This window comes from Notolepis coatsorum (genome assembly GCF_963971535.1).
Source record: "Notolepis coatsorum genome assembly, chromosome: 3".
NCBI classification, from domain to species: Eukaryota; Metazoa; Chordata; class Actinopteri; order Aulopiformes; family Paralepididae; genus Notolepis; species Notolepis coatsorum.
The window spans coordinates 143035249-143056945 of record NC_140167.1 but is presented as its reverse complement, the minus strand read 5'-3'; the positions used below and the strand labels follow the sequence as shown (position 1 = coordinate 143056945).

The window sequence follows — 21697 nt, the reverse complement described above, 5'->3', positions numbered from 1 at the left end:
TAAACCGCTCTAAAACCATACTTATATTCACCACGGTATAAAACGGGAATGTATGGATGGAAAATTATTTCTTTTTCACATCTTGAACGATAGATACTCTATGTCAAATGGGCCATAGTATTGCATCCATAGCTATAATATAGAATATAGTCATAGCCCTGCAAACAAGGTGACTGACTCCATTGGTTTAATGCGTGGCAGCGCATAGCCATATCCCGGAAACAGCGTGGCAGAGAATGAGTTAATACAAACATTTAATGTAGATATTAGCCCATCGGTCCCTTGCAAAAACTCAGAAAATATTTGCTGCGAATGGTTTTGAAAATAAGCAGGGTTTAACTATTTGGCAACACCCCTAGACTGTCATCGTCATCATGGCACTTTGGGAAAGCCTACCCTAGTAAGCTGCATCACATTTTATCCACTAACCAAGCACTCATTAAGACAGGTTATTTAATTTTCTTGCTATTTTTTCCCATGTGAAGGGCAGCCAATAGGGCACGTCCTCTAATTTTCGCCACTCAATAGGGCACTTTAGCATGACGTTTTTCAACTGTGGGGGCACATGGTCAAATTTAACCATTGGAGGGGCACCAATAGGGCACGTCCTCTCATTTTCTCCACTCAAAATGGCACTTTTGCGTGACGATTTTCAACTGTGGGGGCACATGGTCAAGTTTAACCAATGGAGGGGCATCAATAGGGCACGTCCTCTCATTTTCTCCACTCAAAAGGGCACTTTTGCATGATGTTATTTAACCGTGGGGGCACATGGTCAAGTTTAGACCATTGGAAGAGCACCAATAGGGCACATCCTCTCGTTTTCACCACTCAAAAGGGCACTTTAGCGCAATTTTTTTTTAACCGTGGGGGCCCCTTGAATCCGCCAGTGGTTGTAGGGCCCTGTCCTCGACTAAAGTCAACAGTCATAAATAAGCCTTTGTCAACAAATCTATTAGTTGATTTAATTGATGAATCTTTAAAATTGTGTTTCCCACATGTAATCAGACAGAAGGACCTTTAAATCTTGTGTTTACCAGAGATGTGTTTTTTTCAGGAAATAACCAGCATGTGAAACCGGTCTTATTTGACATGCCCTGGGTGGGAGTCGAAGCGACTCGGGTAACATCGCAGACCACTATACCAAGAGGTGAATTCACTTCTTGGTAATGTGTCTGGATGCCTTTTAAGGGGAGTGAGTTTACTTGTAGTACCGCTACGTGCCACAGTCACTTCACAACACATGAAGTCCATCGTGACTGTGGATATACTCGCGGTACCTCCGTTACACTCACCCCCCTAAACTCACACCACCCAAGGCATGTCAAATAAGACCGGTTTCAGTGGTGCCGTGACCCGGATGCCTTGGGTGGTGTGAGTTTAGGGGGGTGAGTGTAGCATCCCGGGGAACCGGACGAGCGTTGTCCGTAGTCGCGGATGTCGCGGCACCAAGTGTGACCGGTGTGATATCGCTCTGCGTTGTGTTTAGAGTGATCGACAGACAGGGAGACTCTTGGTCGTCTTTAGCCAAATGGTGACGTATTTATTACAGCAGCCTGTTAGGTCTGTTAGTGTAAGGGCCATATGAGTGTTTTAGTTATGGATTATTATTATTATTATTATTATTATTATTATTATTATTATTATTATTATTATTATTATTATTATTATTATTATTATTATTATTATTATTATATCAAATAGAAGGATATGATTTATGTGAATGTTATGATTGATCTGTGTAGCCAATTCTGAGGAAAATTTAATGAACTCAGTTGTACTGTGAGTAGTTCACCTGTCAAGGCGGAACAGCCACTGCTTAGCTGAGGGCATAAATTAGTGATGGGAATCAGCTGGGGGGGTGTAGAACGGGGAATGATATGGTATAAATGGTATAAAGACAGAAACAATGCAGCTGTCATATCACCAATCACTCCCGTTATCCGCCCTGGTTGACTCAGGGGCCGACGAGAACCTCATAGACGCCGGAGTAGTCTCCCGTTACAACATCGCTACTGACGCCTTGCCGATACCCCGTGACGCCCGGGGGTTAAACGGGAAACTTCTCACGTGGATTACTCGCCACACCGTACCCCTCCGCCTTCTGCTATCCGGGAATCACAGCGAGAATATTCGGTTTCACGTTACCAACTCTCCCCACAATCCCATTGTCCTGGGCATGCCTTGGCTCAAGTTACACAATCCCGTTATCAATTGGCCTACCGGCCTGGTGACCAGCTGGAGCGCCCACTGTCACGTCGCTTGTCTGCAGTCGGCTCGGTCGCCACTAGAGGGCGCCGGTTCGCCCAATGAGAACATTGATCTGTCTGCAATTCCGCCGGCCTACCATGATTTAAAAGCGGTTTTCAGCAAACAACAGGCTCTCTCCCTGCCTCCTCATCGCCAATATGACTGTGCCATTGATTTACTCCCCGCTAGTTGCCTGTTCAACCTCTCGCGCCCAGAGAGAGAATCAATGGAGAAGTACGTCCACGAATCCTTGGCCTCGGGCATAATCATCCCCTCCTCCTCTCCTGTCGGCGCAGGATTCTTCTTCGTTTCCAAGAAGGATCGTTCCCTTCGCCCCTGTATCGACTACCGGGGTCTCAACAACATCACGGTAAAAAACAAGTACCCCCTGCCTTTAATCGACTCTGCTTTTGAGCCCCTGCAAGGTGCCACCATCTTCACAAAACTGGACATCAGGAACGCCTATCACCTTGTCCGCATGCGGGAGGGAGACGAGTGGAAGACGGCCTTCAAGACACCACTCGGCCACTTCGAGTACAAGGTAATGCCCTTTGGACTGACCAACGCCCCTGCTGTCTTCCAGGCCCTCGTCAATGACGTTCTCCGTGACGTACTCCACCGCTCCGTTTTCGTCTACTTAGACGACATCCTGATCTTCTCGCGCTCCATGGAGGAGCATGTCCAGCACGTCCGCCCGGTCCTCCAGCGTCTTCTGGAGAACAAGCTGTTCGTCAAGGCAGAGAAGTGTGAGTTCCACGTCTCCTCCATCGGCTTCCTCGGCTACATCATTGAGGGCGGCAAGATCCGGGCGGACCCCGAGAAGATCAGAGCGGTGTCCGACTGGCCCCGTCCCACCAACGTCAAACAGCTCCAACGCTTCCTGGGGTTTGCCAACTTTTATCTGCGCTTCATCAGGGACTACAGCCTGGTCGCGGCGCCCCTCACCCAACTCACCTCGCCTTCTGTGCCCTTTGTCTGGTCCGACGCAGTGGACTCCGCCTTTCGCCGAGCTGCGCCGGCGCTTCACCACCGCTCCCATCCTCGTCCAGTCGGACACCGCTCTGATCTTCTCGGGGTCCGCCCGGATCTTGCCGCCCTCTTCTCCCGCTCCATGGAGGAGCATGTCCAGCACGTCCGCCCGGTCCTCCAGCATCTTCTGGAGAACAAGCTGTTCGTCAAGGCAGAGAAGTGCGAGTTCCACGTCTCCTCCATCGGCTTCCTCGGCTACATCATTGAGGGCGGCAAGATCCGGGCGGACCCCGAGAAGATCAGAGCGGTGTCCGACTGGCCCCGTCCCACCAACGTCAAACAGCTCCAACGCTTCCTGGGGTTTGCCCCCGGTTTGTCCCGCCAGTTCGTGGTGGAGGTGGACGCCTCCTGCACCGGAGTGGGGGCGGTTCTTTCCCAACGCTCCGCCACCGACCAGAAGCTGCACCCCTGCGCCTTCTTCTCACGCCACCTAACCCCAGCCGAGGTCAACTACGACATCGGGAACCTGGAGCTCCTGGCGGTCAAGCTAGCCCTGGAGTAATGGAGGCACTGGCTGGAGGGATCGGAGGTCCCCTTCCTGGTTTGGACGGACCACAAGAACCTCGCCTACATCTCAACGGCCAAGCGCCTGAACTCTCGCCAGGCTCGCTGGGCGCCGTTCTTCGCTAGGTTTAATTTTACCCTGACCTACCGGCCTGGTTCCAAGAACACCAAGCCAGACGCCCTCTCCCGGCAGTTCATCCCTGAGGAGGGTCCCACACACCCCGACACCATCCTCTCCACTTCCTGTCTGGTGGCCACCGCCACCTGGGAGATCCAGTCCATCGTCAGGGAGGCACAGCGTGCCCAGCCGGACCCAGGTTACGGTCCACCTAACCGGCTTTTTGTCCCTGACCTTGTCCGCTCCCAGGTGCTCGAGTGGGTTCACGCTTCCCGGTTCGCGTGCCACCCGGGGATCGACCGGACACTATCCCTGCTGAAGAGGCACTTCTGGTGGGTCACCATGAGAGAGGACACCCGCGCTTTCGTCCTGGCGTGCACGTCTGTGCTCGTGCGAAGGCCTCCCATCGACCGCCCGCCGGGCTCCTTCGTCCGCTCCCTGTCCCCGGTCGGCCCTGGTCAAACGTCGCCCTGGACTTCGTCACCGGCCTTCCCCTCTCACACGGTAACACAGCCATCCTCACCATTGTTGACCGTTTCTCAAAGGCTGTGCACTTCGTTGCTCTTCCCAAACTCCCCTCTGCTGCAGAGACTGCTGACCTGATGGTACTCCACGTCTTCCGACTCCATGGGATCCCGGCAGACATCGTCTCCGACAGGGGCCCTCAGTTCATATCCCAGGTCTGGAGGGCTTTCTGCCGGGCTCTGGGGGCCACGGTCAGCCTCTCCTCCGGGTTCCACCCACAGACCAAGGCCAGTCGGAGCGGGCCAACCAGGACCTGGGATCCGCACTCCACTGCGTGACAGCCCGGGACCCCTCCGGCTGGAGCGCCTTCCTGGCATGGGTCAAATACGCCCACAATTCCCTGTCTTCGGCGGCCACAGGTCAGTCCCCCTTCGAGTCATCTTTGGGCTACCAACCCCCGCTGTTCCCTGCCCAGGAAGAGGAGATCGCCGTGCCGTCGGTGCAAGACCATCTCCGTCGCTGCAGGACGATCTGGGAGGAGACGAGGGCTGCGCTGCTCCGCACTACTGACCAGAACCGGCGCTTCGCCGACCGCCACCGGACCCCGGCTCCCGCCTATGTACCAGGTCCGATGGTATGGCTCTCATCTCGGGACCTGCCACTCAAGTCCGTCTCACGGAAACTAACCCCCCGTTTCGTGGGGCCCTACAAAATCCTGTCCCTCATAAATCCCTCTGTTGTCAAGCTCCAGCTCCCCCCCCATATGCGCATTCACCCTTCCTTCCATGTCTCCCAGCTCAAACCGGTGGCCTCCAGTCCCCTGTCTCCCCCTGCTCCAGAGCCCCCTCCTCCGCTGGTGATAGACGACCACCCGGCCTACGTGGTCCGGGAGTTGCTGGACGGCTTCCAGTACCTGGTCGACTGGGAGGGCTACGGTCCGGAGGAGCGGAGCTGGATCTCCCGGCCGATGATCCTGGACCCGGATCTCATCCGGGACTTTCATCGGGCTCACCCTGACAAGCCTGGGCCGCCGGGAGGCGCCCGTAAAGGGGGGGGGTCCTGTCATAATCACAGTACGGGCCTACTTCACTCCCCCTCCTTTTCCCCTCACGTCCTCCACACGCTCCTCTTCATCCCCCTCTCCATCCACTGCACACTCCTCCTCATCCTCTCCTTCTCCAGCCACTCCTCCCTTTACCCTCATACGCCCAGCTGTACTCCATCCCCCTAATTCGCACGCGGTCAGGCACCCCACTCTCCACAGCTGCACTCAATCCTTCCCTGATGGGGGGACTACTTCTACCCCTCGACGCTGACCAGAAGCTGTCGTGGTATTAATTACCACTGCCCAGGTACGACGTCTCTGCCCAAAGCTCTGCTGGATTCCAACCGTGTATTCGCCTACTCTAACCTGTTTCTCTCCTGTGCCCCAAAGGACCGCCGTCCCTGCCTGGACGTCACCTGTCCCCGAAGAGGAACACTCGTTCTCCCGCTGCAACCCAGCAGCTTCCAAGACAAGCACCAGGACCGCTTGCTCGCTCGCTGCCGCCACGGCAGCCACAAGACAGAACATAACCCTGTTCTATTCCCCCCAATTCCTGTGTTGCTCATTTGACAATTAAACACCCTTGAAACCGCTCTCTTCTCTTCTCGTGTATTCAGCAATTGGGCTGTGCTCCAGACCCCAGTTCTCACAGCAGCAGCATTAGGGTACAGTGATGGCATCTGCAGCACATGAGCTTTCTCAATCCACGGAGAAACTAACGTACTAACTGGAAAACAGACACAATACGTGCTGCGGGAGGAAGTGCCGATTTCAAAATAAAAGACTTAGCTCCCAAAAGTGCCAATAAATAATAACAAAGCAATCAAATAAAAACAAAGCAATAAAATAAAACGTTAGGGATTATTGGTGGAATGTATTAAAGTGTATTCTGTGGGGAGCTCCCGTAGCTCACCGCATATCTCGGCGCTATTTCTGCGTCGGAGAAAACCGTGCTCGTCACGGATCTGGGGGACACGAGTTCGATTCCCGGACCCGCCGTCATTTCTCAGAATGTCTTCCCCTGCTCTACATCCCATTTCAACCTGTTTCTGTCGGTCATGCTTGACCAGAAAAGCGATAAACGCTAAAAAATAAAGTTTAAAGTGTATTCTGTGATGGGGTGTAATTATCCATACAAGGCAACAAGGCACTTGTTACACATGAATAAAGGCATAAACATCAAAGTCAGCAAAGTCTTAGTCGACTTAAGACCAAATTGAACGAGTACGTTGAAAACACACTGCTGCCACAGCGGAAGAAGAGCTGCCATTGGAGCAGAGGAGAAGAAGAAGAAGAAGAGCTGCCATTGGAGAAGAGGAGAAGAAGAAGAAGAAGAAGAAGAAGAAGAAGAAGAAGAAGAAGAAGAAGAAGAAGAAGAAGAAGAAGAAGAAGAAGAAGAGCTGCCATTGGAGCACAGGAGAAGAAGAAGAGCTGCCATTGGAGCAGAGGAGAAGAAGAAGAAGAGCTGCCATTGGAGCAGAGGAGAGGAAGCACTGCCATTGGAGCAGAGGAGAAGAAGAAGAGCTGCCATGGGAGCAGAGAAGAAGAAGAGCTTCCCCATTAGGCTTCCCCGTTATTAAAATATGAATTAATATGAAATATGAAAAAAAATATTAAAAAAAAATATTTTATATAGTTTACAATAATAATAAAAAATCATTATTTTTCATCTGTGTTATAATTTTTATTTTTTTTAAATGTCTCCCTCTTCTCCTTCTCACTCTCTAACACACTGTCAGACTCACTGTGCTCACTGCAGCAGAGGACTGAGAGAGGAGGCAGAGGCAGAGGGGGAGGTGTCTTTCTCCAGCCAGAGGTGTCGATTCCCGGACCCGCCGTCATTTCTCAGAATGTCTTCCCCTGCTCTACATCCCATTTCAACCTGTTTCTGTCGGTCATGCTTGACCAGAAAAGCGATAAACGCTAAAAAATAAAGTTTAAAGTGTATTCTGTGATGGGGTGTAATTATCCATACAAGGCAACAAGGCACTTGTTACACATGAATAAAGGCATAAACATCAAAGTCAGCAAAGTCTTAGTCGACTTAAGACCAAATTGAACGAGTACGTTGAAAACACACTGCTGCCACAGCGGAAGAAGAGCTGCCATTGGAGCAGAGGAGAAGAAGAAGAAGAAGAGCTGCCATTGGAGAAGAGGAGAAGAAGAAGAAGAAGAAGAAGAAGAAGAAGAAGAAGAAGAAGAAGAAGAAGAAGAAGAAGAAGAAGAAGAAGAAGAAGAAGAAGAAGAAGAAGAAGAAGAAGAAGAAGAAGAAGAAGAAGAAGAAGAGCTGCCATTGGAGCACAGGAGAAGAAGAAGAGCTGCCATTGGAGCAGAGGAGAAGAAGAAGAAGAGCTGCCATTGGAGCAGAGGAGAGGAAGCACTGCCATTGGAGCAGAGGAGAAGAAGAAGAGCTGCCATGGGAGCAGAGAAGAAGAAGAGCTTCCCCATTAGGCTTCCCCGTTATTAAAATATGAATTAATATGAAATATGAAAAAAAATATTAAAAAAAAAATATTTTATATAGTTTACAATAATAATAAAAAATCATTATTTTTCATCTGTGTTATAATTTTTATTTTTTTTAAATGTCTCCCTCTTCTCCTTCTCACTCTCTAACACACTGTCAGACTCACTGTGCTCACTGCAGCAGAGGACTGAGAGAGGAGGCAGAGGCAGAGGGGGAGGTGTCTTTCTCCAGCCTCCCACCATGTGATTCATATATGTGACTCGACGCGGCCAAACCCGATTTGATTCGGCCAGAGAGAGGTGTCAGGAAGTGAACAAATGTCTTGCTCTTCAGAAAATCAAAGAAATCGAAATCTTGTTTTTTTTTACATCTTTGAAATGTCATTAATGTGTTCCCTTATTTGCAAACTTAAATACAACTTGTAAATGAGGTAATTATTGTTATATAGTTCGACAAGTATTGTCTCTCAATACTGTGGAAAGACTACAGGCGAGGGCTGGGTGTGGCCTGCCCGCGTATTAAGTACAGGTACTTATCGAGGTGTTGAAACACACAGACACACGCTCTCCTTTCTTAGAGAGAGAATAACAATGTTAATACACTATCTTAATGTTATAAGTTATAAGCAACACGCAGTGTCTAAATAAAAATAATAATAAAAAAAAAAAGACCGCCGTCATAAAACGCGTGTCGGGACGCGGGTGTCATTAAATTAAACACCATTAAAACACATTTAGAATGTCACGAATTTTATGAGCGAACAAATTTCGTTAGAGTGCATTTATTGCAACCTAATGGCATAAAAAGTAAATTCATTTAATAAGGAAACGGAGTGATACCAATGCTTTTCATCGGAGCGAGAGAGGTTGTTGTTGTTTTCACTTATAGCGACACACACACACCATCCACCATCCATCCTGATTAATTGAAAATGAGGGACCCTGATGTAAACAAGACAATCGTTCGAGTGAATTTATTGCAACCTAATGGCATAAGAAGTAAATTCATTCAATAGGGAAACTCAAAGAAAATAACAAACAACGTATTATCATTATCATTATAGGACGCAGCAACAACATTATTGTTGTTGTTGCTGCTGAAGACAAACGCGAGCTGGCAATTCAGCACGGATTTGATGACGCTGAATCTGAACATTGAACATTGACTTTAAGTTACACTGCTATCTTAACGTTAGCAAGCTAAGCATAGATCTGTGTGTGTGTGCATGCATGTATACTAGTCTGCATGAAATGTGCATCTCTATGGCCAGACTCTACAAGTCAGGTTTTCATTGCCATCAATTATTTTTAGTTCCTTTTCCCCACAAGCATTTCACTACCACACAACATACGGTTAACCTTTCACTACCACACTACAGAAGGCTAACCCTTTCACTACCACACTACAGAAGGTTAACCTTTCACTACCACACTACAGAAGGTTAACCTTTCACTACGATACTACAGAAGGTTAACCTTTCACTACCACACACATTTTTTAATAAACTATCATGACTTTTCCTTTTTCCTCTGGGTGTTGTGTTTGCACAACAAAGGGCCTCAGACTGGAAAGCTGTCAGGTGTTAACTGTCCTAGAGAGAGGGGGGCCATGGATTACAATGAATTCTGGGTAGTGTTGTAGTTGTTTCACTATTGTCACCGAATAGCCTGCTCGTCTCTTGAAGGCTATTATCTCTGAATACGTTTTGTGATATCACCATGGTTCATAGGAAGTAGCTTGAAAAGTATCCCACCAAAATGTTCAAGTGATGGCTTATTTTGAAGGTATGAATCTGTACTTTCATAATATGTAAAAAAATTGAAGATCCCTCAACATGACCCTGAAGTCCATACCTGGGCACATATGTGGAGTCCAAAACCAATACTAGCCAATCAGATTCGAGCTGACTAAAGCCCTGCCCACACCTTAAAACGGGGCTGTCAGCAGACTAAGTAGTCTGGCCTCCCCTCTGCGTGCCATTTGCTAACGTGAGTCACGTGACAACGTCTGAACCAACCATAGGTCTGAATGTCATCCCCTCGCGGGATTGATTGATTGAAAATTTTATTAACAGAGCAGAGCAGGCACGTTAGAAGCCTCTATTCTATTATCAAACATTTAGCACTTTATTAGGCACTTATTTTTCGCCAGCGGGACATATACTGAGGACCAGCACACTGTGGATATAATGATTTAACAAATCTATCTGTCCAGAAGGAGCAAGGAGGATTATTGGCCAGGTAAGAAGCTTGGATGCTATACTGTTATGGCTAGCTTGGATGCTAACTAACGTGATTGATTGATTGATTGAACACTTTATTAACAGATTGCAGAATGGGTACAATACAGTACAGCTCAATACACACAATTGTTAAGGGGATGCAGACCAGAGAAAGACTTTCGTCTTGTTTACATCAGGGTCCCCCATTTTCAATTCATAACATTCAAAGGGGCTATCTCTCTCTCTGATTCATAATCAAACCAGACCTCCTATACACACTGTGTGTGTGTGTATATATATTTGTGTTGTGTGTGTGTAATATTCAGAAAGAGAGGGAGAGAGAGAGCGAGGGAGGGAGAAATATATTATATATATTATTTGGCTTAAATATGAAAAAAATTCTACAGTCCCTCCCCTCCCCATCATATGTATATACTCTGTCAGGATCTATGGGTAACAGTACTGTATATTTGAATATCGTATATGTCACAAATGTAACAGTACTAAATACCTGATTGATTGATTGATTGAACATTTTATTAACAGATTGCAGAATGGGTACAGTACAGTACAGCTCAATACATACAATTGTTAAGGGGATGCAGACCAGAGAAAGACTTTCGTCTTGTTTACATCAGGGTCCCCCATCAGGGTCCCCCCTGTATGTCATGTATGTCCCTATGCCATAAATGTCATGATGTCTTGTATGTCATAAATGTCACTATGAATTGAAAATGGGGGACCCTGATATAAACAAGACAAACGTCTTTCTCTGGTCTGCATCCCCTTATAAAATTGTGTGTATTGAGCCGTACTGTATTGTACCCATTCTGCAATCTGTTAAATAAATAAAAATAAAGTTTGACTGGTCGCAGAGCCATACTGTAGTGTGCATGGTGACTGCTTGACATAAAAAAATAAATAATAATAATAATATTAATAAAAATATTTAATAAAAAAAAATTATAATTTTTTTTTGGCATCCCCTGTTATTTTACCCACGCGACGCCACTGCATGGGAGCAGATGAGAAGAAGAAGAGCTGCCATGGGAGCAGAGGAGAAGAAGAAGTAGAGCTGCCATGGGGAGCAGAGGAGAAGAAGAAGAATAGCTGCCATGAGAGCAGAGGAGAAGAAGAAGAATAGCTGCCATGGGAGCAGAGGAGAGGAAGAAGAGCTGCCATGGGAGCAGAGGCTGCAACGGGAGCCAGGATGAACAGTATGGTGTAAGATAGGTACCTGACTTTGAAGGTAACAGTATGATGTTAGATAAGATAGTTACCTGACTTTGGTGGTGAACTGTACTCCAGTCTTGATGATGAGAGGCTTCTGGGGGTGAGTAGGCATGCAAGGCTGCTTCTCCACCACAAACGAGCTGTGAACAGTCCACATCATAATGGTTAAACTGGCGTCCACAATATAGATTGAAGCTTTCATATCTGTAGTGGTAGGCTACAATCCCTGCATTAATGGTAAAGATTCATTTAAGGAATTGCATTGTGCCATATTGTTCTGCACTGCACTGCATTGTGTTATCTGATTGTTAAGAAAATAGGCATTTCACCTGTACTGAAAATATATTGGTTGCTAAGCAAACTACTCTTTAATAAGCAGGAAGCTATCAGTAGCTAACATCTTTCTTGCATTCTCATGGATATCACTCTTATTCTATTAAAAAAAGAACATTGTGAATTGTGTTATACTGCATTGTGTTGTGTGGTGTGGTGTTGTGTTGTGTGTACCTCTTGATGAGGTTATGGATGAGGTACTTGACATGCTCTTCCATCTGGGGCTTCTGCAGGGGGATGGGGTCACTCTCATAGGTGACCTTTTGAATCAACTCCCCCAGCTTGTCCAGCTGACGCTTTATCTGGAACAGACTCTGGGCCGTCGATGTAAACCTGGGAGAAGGGATGAGAAGTAAGAATGAGAGGAAACGTAAAAAGAGATGATTGTGGTTCATCTTCATTTTGGTCTGAGGCTACAGTCATAGAGCACATGAAGGACCCAGAGGGGGGCAGGCTCTGCGGCTCTCTATGTGTGATTACCAGTTGTGTAGCTGGTCCAGGCCAGTAAGCAGTGGACCCCCAATTGAGGTGATCTGCTGTCTGTGCTTCCAGTCCAGCAGCTCTGGCCCGAGCTGGGAGGACATCAGGTCATCAATCTCCTTGATCAGATCATTCATCTTGGAAAGGATATCCTTGTAGAGGAATTAAGAAGAGCATTGATTTCAAGATTCAAGATTGTTTATTGTCATGTGCACAACCTCTTAACCTGCACCCCCAAAATTGGCCATTTTAGTTTTAGTTTTTGAGGACTGAATACTTTTTTTGCAAACCAAAACAACATACTTTATACGTATAGCACATGCATGAGCCTGGTCTCTTTTGAAAGATGACATTCTGAAGTTTCTGATTCCAGAAGGAAAATTCACTTTTACTGCTAATGAAATAGAGTAACATAGGTCTGAACTTGAGTTGTAGAAAAACCTGTTACTCAAGTTTTTCTGTAGTAGTTAGTAGTCCAGAGGTAGTATTTCCCCAGAAGGTGGTATGGCTTACAAATCCATATGGACCCATAGCCTGAAGCCTTATGTAGTACATATCCAAACTTCATAAAGATCCATTCAGAAATGAGTGATTAGGAGTGATTTAGGTCAACTGTGTACAAAAGAAAAACTCATAGACTTCAATTCATTCGGCTATTTTTCTCTTCCTGTTTTGCTCGTTAGTTTTTCACCTAGATCCTAGATCATACATCCCCAGATGGCGTATCATTGGAAAGCCACACTCATTGGCTACAATCCTCCACAATCATTTTCGAGATCGCCAAATGATTGACGGAACTAGAGCCCCAAGAGTCGGGAGTGGTATTTTGCGCAATACCATGTACTTTGCACAAGCCTCAAATACCGGCATGTAACTCGAGAACCGCTGAACGGATTTTGTCGACAGGCAACAAATAAGCCTTCAATTCGATATATATATTGCATTACAAAATATGCACACCCGAGCCACTAGGGGTCGCCAAAGTGCCGGTGGGCTAATCGAAAAAGCGTACTTTGCTAGTCTGCCCTTCACACAAAATCACACAATACTTAACTAAATTTTTTTTACAATAACATTTTTATTTCAACCCTAAATTAACAATTAACCTCGTAAGCTTCCATTTAATTTAACTTCCCCTTACATTTCCCCTTAAGAATATTCAAAGCTGAGAAAAACATACTTTGTTGAAAGGGTTAATGACGTCTGAGACATCTGTGGCGGCTGAAGGGGGTGCAGTAATTCTGGTGGTTACCGAGTGGTAAAATACACTATCATTTAGATGGAAACACGGCTACTGTTTACACACCTTTCTTTTGAAGTCAAGTATGTTGAGCATTTCCTGTAGTCGTGTTACTTCTTGCTTCATGAAGTCAGTGTTCCTCTCAGCTTGATCTAACACATAAACCCACACATGCATACACACACACAAACTAAATCATTTAATTGCTTTGAGCAGATTCTGTATAGGAAATATGCTCTAAAAACAGGACTCTAAAATAATTAGAGAAACAAAGTGGATGTTTATTGGTGTAAAAGTTAAACCTTTGAGACCTTCATCACAGTCTTGAGCTGTGATAAAAGTCTCCATGGCTGAGACATCAGATTGAACTCATATACCCATAAACTGTTGTTAAGGGATAGTTGTACCTACCATCTATGGACTTTTGAGCAGATCCTGGAAAGTATAGAGTACGCTATCAGTAGTACTTTGCAGGAGATGACAGGGTTTGCACTAGTTAATTGAACAGTAGAAACGAAGGTTATCCTATAACCCTAGTTATATGAATTATGGCGAGCGCTCTGCCTACTGGAACTATCCCTTTAATCATATACTATCATGAAAACTTTCACCCACGTGTACGCACCCACCTGCCTGACCACGCCCACTTTCGCTCACATATAAGCAGGGTCATGGCCATACTATCAGCTCCTTCCCCAGTCTTTCACCGCCGAAACGGAAGACTGTGGGGTCCTCAGTGAGTCAGAGCAGAGCGCTCGCCATAATTCATATAACTAGGGTTATAGGATAACCTTCGTTATATTTCATTTATGGCTTTGCGCTCTGCTTACTGGAACACAAGAGTGGAGCAGAGCAGAAAGCTTGACAGATGTACCCGCTGAGGTCCCCTACAACCATCAGAATCCGGGGAGGATCCGGGCCCCCTGGCCCCCCCTAGTGAGAGACGGGAGGGAGACCGGACCCGACTGTGCGAAGAGGGTTTAGCACCTCAAACGCACAGGGTGAGCAGACCCGTGGGACTTACCTTCGTATAGAAGGGCCCGCGACTACTCGGACACGCATCCCGCACGCCACCAGGGAATGGACGGGAAGCAAAAAAAAACGGTCACAGCCCCCAACAACATGGGTAAAAAAAAAAAAACCTGTGGCAAGGCTGTAGCAGCGGGGCGCGGAGGAGGTCCCAGCCCCAGGCCACATCCCAGGGGCTAGGACCCCCTGAAAAAAGGGGCCTGGTGAGGTCAACGAGGCCGCGGCATCGAGACCCCACCAGATGGTCACTGGTGACACCACCCCTCACATCGCCAGCGTATCGGACAGGGCCTAAAATAGGTGAAGGCCCTTCTCCCCCTGGCACGCCGCTCCGAAGCGCTCCCAAGGAGGCTTCACCCCCACAACGTCATGGGGCCAGCCGGCACGCCGGGGAGACAACCCTCCAAGGAGGTTTATCCCTCAATCCAGGTCGACAGGTCTTAAGAGGAGAACTCGACCTGCGCCCGGAGCACTGCGGACTAGACAGGCACCTAAAGGGCCTACTGTAAGAACAGTATCCCGGCGGAAAGGGTGTTCGGTATGCCGTGCACCATGTCACAATCTCATGGGGCCACGAACCTCACGCAGTCGGAGTTAGCCAACTCCGCCAGCAAACAGATTCCACCACGAACCCTGACCCTGCCAATTTATTAATCCCGCGGAGTCGAGGTTCAGAGAAAGAGTTTGACACAATTGGCAGACGTCATGAAAGATGCGGGGGCATACTCTTGGGCAGCCGGGGTCAGACCCGGGCTCAACCTGAGTCGACTCTGCTACCAACACACCGGAGAGACAACCACCCCCCTATGTTTATTAACAGAGAGTGGTTGCTCCCTTAACCCACTAAGAAACCCCGGAAAACACAACTGCGTGTATACACAGGCTATACAATGCAGTTCAAGCGTTTCAGGTTTAAAAAAGGTAAACCCAGGCCACAGGTCATTGAGGGGGAGGCCCGACCGGGACCTACACAGGGATGCATAGAGAAGTTGACAGAAACAGCCTCCCCGACAGCCCCCTCCCATCCCCGGCTGAGCAAGGAGGGAGGGGTGAAATGAATGGAGAAAGACCACCCACCTAACATTGTGCAAAAAAGTACAGTATGGACCAATGCACACCACTGTTAACACTTTGAATGCCCAAAAACGTGATAACACGTTTTATCAGCCCAATGCCTGAATGCCCACCACGATTATTAGCGTTTTATTTTTTTATTAGCAATCCGAATTCATATTTCATCAACCGAGTCTACCGTTGGTATGCAGCCCCTGTAGGAGCTCAGATGTGAAAAAACCGCCCCCTATCGTCTCCCAGATGGTAATGCACCCTTTTGGAATGGACTCAATGAAAATGGATGAGAAAAGAAAAATCCGGAATCCACATTTTACTTCTCACGCATGTAACCCGAGCCGATCGGATTCATTGTGGACCATCAGAACAGCGTGGAATGTGTTTACAGTATGTAGCATTGGATCAATAAAAGCGATTGATTTTTGGAATGGAGATCAGGAATTGGAATAATCTTTTTGGATAACATCTGATCTCAGGTAAGGAATCTATTTTACCAGTCTTAGGTTAATCAGACCTGTTTTCACGGAGATATAAGCTTTTCCCCTATGTGTGATGTGGCTGTTTGGCTGTGCGAGCGATCAGGAAATATATCAGATCAGATATCAGATCGCCTATATAGCGTGCATACGTACACATATACACATCGATAATCTAGCGTTTATTTGAAACCGATTCATAAATAGGCAGAAAAATTAGAATGTTTTTGTGTATTCTAGAATATTCCGTTTATCATGGAATATTTTTATTTTCTTTGAAAACGAGGGCTTTTCAAGATGCTATAAAACGAGAATGAGCCGATAAAAAAACAATCCGCTTCGACAATGTTGACTGGAAAACGAGTCATTGATAAGCGACGGGCAGATTAGACACATAGCTAGGGTGACCAAACGTCCTCTTTTCACGCCCTGTCCGGGGCGTCCGGGGGGGTTTATAAATTCATGGAAATGTCCGGGGTTTCATTGTTTTTCAGTTTCAGTTTCAGTTTCACAGCCCTTTGCGAGCATCTGAAGGCTCGGGGCTGCATTTCTCGCTGAACATATAAATTACCGAATTAAAGCGATATTCGTTGCCGTTCTAATGCCATCTGAATCGCCAAAATCCGTGCCTCGGTTCTCGAGTTACATGCCGATATGTCAGGCGTGCGACTTTTTACATGGCGCGCCAGATTATCACCCCAGGACTCCCGGAGAAGCATGCAGCTGCAGAGCCGCAGAGCCAGCGGCGCTCTCAGGGCCGCGCTGTGAGGGCCGCTCAGCAGCGCCACCCACCCAATGGCTGAATTGCCAATGGCTGAATTGGAGTATTGCACTGTGCAGGCAAAGCTGCAAGATCCGCGGGGGGCCAGGCTCGAGGGAGTAAATTAACTATACTTTTGCTCACACAATATCTTGAATGAATGCGTTTATTTATTTCGAACATAAATTGAAAATAAATAATAATAAAAAACAAGTAATAAACAGATTAAAAAACAAACAAGCAGGAGTATAGAATGAAGTGTAAACGTATGTATTCCTACCCCCTTGATTGATTGATTGAAAACTGTATTAACAGATTGCAGAATGGGTACAATACAGTACGGCTCAATACACACAATTGTTAAGGGGATGCAGACCAGAGAAAGACTTTCATCTTGTTTACATCAGGGTCCCCCATTTTCAATTCATCATAACATAACATACATGACATACAGATAGACAGTATTCAGTATACCTTCACACTCTATTATCTTATGCAACTCATATTCACTCCACAAACTGAAATATACATACATTGTTGAATGAACAGCCTGTTTCTTGAAGTTAGACTCTCCTCTAAATTGTAACCCCCTCTCTATAACAGAATTTTTGGATGTTAACCGGGAGTGAATTGTTTCGTGCTTTAAACATGATTTGTGCAGTCTTAAATTCAGCCAGGTCCCAGAGTTTCATGGCATGTGATTTAAAAAATAGTGTGTTTGTGTGTTCCAGATATCCTACCTTATTGATAATCAAATCAAAATCAAATGTATTTGTAAGGCCCGACAACACACGTTAATGTCCCTTTAGGCCCATGTCCCTTCAGGCATGGGCGGAGTTTATGGGGGTGCAGGGGGTGCATTGCACCCCCTGGTGGCCGGGGGTGAAATTGCTTTTTTTTTTTTTTTTTTATTAAATCAATATTATTTTTATTTTAATAAAATTATAATAATTGTGAGAAACAAATCTGAATTCTATTATGTTTTGTTTTACAATACATTCATTTTATAGTAGTAATCATGTCACATTATAAGGCGAACCTTCTGTAGTGTGGCAGTGAAAGGGTTAACGCGCGGCCAAGCACCACCATTCGCAGCAGCAGAATGCCCCGCGCGATAGTACATTGTAACGCTTGTACAAAGCCACTTATTCTGAGATGATAATTAATGTATCTGGATAACCAATGCACGGATTTTGTCGAGGCAGGTAGCGTTATTTCGGGAAAATTGATATCTATAGTCTGGTATATTTTTCGTCCACGAAAAATGGAGGCTGTAATAATTATTATTGCTCGAGAGTCTCTATGAATAATAATAATTAGAGCCTCCATTTTTCATGGACGAAAAATATACCAGACTATAGATATCAATTTCCCCGAAATAACGCTACCTGCCCCGACAGAATCCGTTCATTGGTTATCCAGATACAGATGAATTAGCATCTTAGAATAACAAATAACAAGTAAAAGACAAACGCAACATCTTTTTCTTTCTTTTCTCCAGCGCGACCAGCACATCTTTCGTTGGATTGGCATGTCTAATAATGCTGTTATTAGAAAATGTGAACTTTTGTTTGTACAGCCTTTGACAACCTACTGTATGCATACGTGTGTGCCGGCTGTGCGCTTGGCAGAGTGTTGTATGTCATGTTTGGTACTGTGGCATGCGTTGTTCATGAGCGGGGTAGCACGGTGTGCAAGCTCACTCGCTATTTGCATATCAATAGCGCCGGTCGTCAGGTGTGTTAAATACGTTCTCAGACACATTCACACCTAACTTGTTGTGAAGACGTGTTACATTCCATTCGTAGAGGCAATTAGGCACTGTCTTTAGTCTGTGCCCAAGCGAGGGGACATTAAATGCGCATTCGCGGGAGCGCGCGCACGCGCCGGGAGCGCGCGTGCACGTGGTGCGTGTCACCCCAGATGATTTCAATAACACACAACAGTAAAGTGGTCTAGTGGAGCAGCAATATACTTGTTGTGGTCTTTTTATTTTAGTATTTCCTTCTTTATCTTTGTCACTTTGTCAATGATTAAGAGTAAGTCAGTTAAAAATGATCCCTGTAGTGCTGTGTGTGTGAGTGTGTGTGTGTGCTGCTGTACTACCTAAATAAAATAAAAAATTAGGGGTTAGGGCATTGTAAAAACGCTAAAATAATCAAATAAAGGTCAAAAAAATCGTGCACGCCCGCTGCGCGTGCGCGCGGGTATCGTTCGCTAAGCAGTCGCACCCCCTGGCGTCAAGTTCAAACTCCGCCTATGCCTTCAGGCTATGGATTTGCGGTGTTTTCCAGTTTATACAAAAAATATATATATTATTTTGGAATATTGCAACTATACTACACAAAAACGTGAGTACACAAGTTCAACTCATGTTCAGCCCTATGTTACTCATTAGCACTAAAAGTGATTTTTCTTTATTGTGTATGAAACTTCAGAATGTTATCTTTCAAAAGAGACCAGGCTTATGCATGTGCTATAAGCATAATGTATAAAGATACGCTTTGCAAAAAAAGTATGCAGTCCTCAAGTTCAAGTATAGAAAAAATATTGCCGCTTTTCTGGGTGCATGTTTCCAAGCATATGTTAAAACAATAAAGGCATCTTTGAGTAAACTTTGAGTAGAGATTCAAGATTCAAGAGGTTTATTCATCACATACAGTACAGTACACAAGACATAGTGAAATGAAGGTGGCCATGCCCGCTTCGATTGTGCAAAGTATCATTAAGTATCTCGAGGCTGGGGCCAGCATGTCCTCTTTTTTGGAAATCAAAATATGGTCACCCTACACATAGCCATAATTTAAAATATAGATTAGGCGTTTTTAACGCTAACATTGAAGTGGATGGTGGGCATTCAAGCACTAAATCGTGCGCCCCCTGCTGGCACTGAAAGTGTTAAGGGCAACTCGTAGTGGCACCTATATGACACACACATTCATGACATCAACCCCTGTGACGTCCGGTCCGCCCTGGCATTTTCCCCCTGGAAAAGCTCAGGGTCCTTCGGGGTACCAGGAACTTGTCTGCGCTCGGCGGACAACGGGTTAAACTGATCCGGCCCGGCGCAACCAGGACAAGTCCTGTGCCCTTGTCACGCCGCCGCCCCCAGTCCTAAGAGGGGGGTAGGTACGCGTGTCGATCCAAAACATCACAGAGGGCCCCACCAAGACGGTCAGTATGCAAACGCACTGCCCCCGGTGGCCCACCTAACGGGCATGAAACCCCCCTGCCAATGTTTGATCTACTCCGTCATCTCCCCCCGGAGATGCACGCGAGTCCACGAGTCTAACCTAGTGCACTGGCGCGCGGTAGTAGGGCGGGCCATACTTTTTTTTTTTTGGAAAATCTATCGAGTGGGGTGTCTAAAATATGTGTTTTTTTGTGGGGAATTCAAATATGGGATTATTTTTCTAATCGGATAACTCCTACCTACATTGTTTTGGATTTCAAAATGGCCGATTTGACCATTTTTCACCCCTTGGCCATACATGGATGCCAACATGAATCTGAAGGAAATCCTAACATGCAAGGTGTCTAAATGATGTGTTTCTTAATGGGGAATTCAAATATGAGTTAATTTTTGGGATAGGATAACTCTAACCTACATAATTTTGGATTTCAAAATGGCAGATTTTACCATTTTTCACCCCTTGGCCATACATGGATGCCAACATGTATCTGAAGGAAATCCTAACATGCAAGGTGTCTAAATGATGTGTTTCTTAATGGGGAATTCAAATATGAGGTCATTTTTGGGATAGGATAAATATAACCTGCATAATTTTGGATTTCAAAATGGCTGATTTTACCATTTAAACCCATTGGTATTGTATTACAAAATTGCAAAGATAAAAAATATATGGGAAATCATTTATAATGACAAAGCCATCAAATTTATTAACAAGTGAACTGTATATAACTGGATACAACTCCAAAGATCAATAATAATAATACTAACAATAATAAATTGTATTTGTAATGCACACAAACACCTAAGTGCTAAATCTCGATCTCCTGACTTCTTGAACTTTGCCAGGTTCCAATATCTTGATTGGACTCATTCTTGGATGGCAAGATCTCCTACTGTACTGCATTAGCCACCAACCTACAAACACAAACTTAAAGTCAACGTCAGCCATAAATAGGAGAGCTCTTTCCAGAACTACTCAGCAGAAACCTCTGTAACCATTTAAACAAACGTCTCAATGTATTGAGAAAATCCATGGGGCTCCATCAATCCTCTATCTTCTTAAATTTGATCAGGTTGCACAAGTCCTGCTTGGATTCATTCTTGGACATCAGCCTCCTGCTGGTCTCCTGAGCCCTGATCCCTCCATCCCCTTTTTCTTGTGAAAAGTACTTAGCAGAGGCCTCAGTCACCATTTTAACAACCCTCTCGATGCTTTGTGTGTAGCAAGGCCAGTCGAGAACCTCCATGGGGGTGTTGATTAAGTTCTTCACCTCGGAGGTGCTTAGGGAGCAGGTGAGAGGTGGCTCTGACAAATCTTCTGACCAGCTGATTAAGCCACCAATGCTGGAAGCGTCACTATTGATGTGAGGTGTTCTTCTGATCCTGACACAGGAGTCTCCCAGCTGAGTGTCTGGATCCCCCTCTCCCCTGATGGCCAGGATTCTCTCCACCCCCACAATTCTCTCTTTTTGATCCTCAGAGCACAGCAGTGTTTGGAGGATGGCTTCACTGTGGGCATACCAAGCAGATCTTCTCACAGTTGGCATCACAACATCCAGCACCTCCTTCCTCTGAGACTTGAGGCAGTCCAGCTGAAACAGGATGTGCCTAGGCCCTTCGATCCAGGAGTGCTTGACCTTCATGTTGAACCAATGATGAATTCCACAATGCATTGTAGATTATTCAGGTTCTTTCTTTTAAGTTGATGCTTTGACACCCAGAGCCTGAGGAGTCTGTTTGCTGTGGTGAGCCAGCGGCTGTGGTTTACCGGTCCAATCTCCAG

At 46.0% G+C, this 21697-nt stretch overlaps 1 protein-coding gene across 3 annotated transcripts in view; it reads right to left on the bottom strand.

The window, feature by feature from the left end:
- stat4 (signal transducer and activator of transcription 4) overlaps positions 1–21697 on the bottom strand; it is a 194721-nt gene that overhangs the window by 50428 nt on the left and 122596 nt on the right. For 2 of the 3 annotated variants that reach the window (XM_084310003.1, XM_084310001.1), the window contains exons 7-11: positions 13797–13820; positions 13452–13537; positions 12146–12297; positions 11840–11998; positions 11380–11472 (exon numbers count right to left, since the gene is read on the bottom strand). In XM_084310003.1, the coding sequence (XP_084166129.1) occupies positions 11380–11472; positions 11840–11998; positions 12146–12297; positions 13452–13537; positions 13797–13820 (514 nt within the window). The remainder of the gene's footprint in view (positions 1–11379; positions 11473–11839; positions 11999–12145; positions 12298–13451; positions 13538–13796; positions 13821–21697) is intronic. The other variant, XM_084310002.1, reaches the window with a different exon arrangement.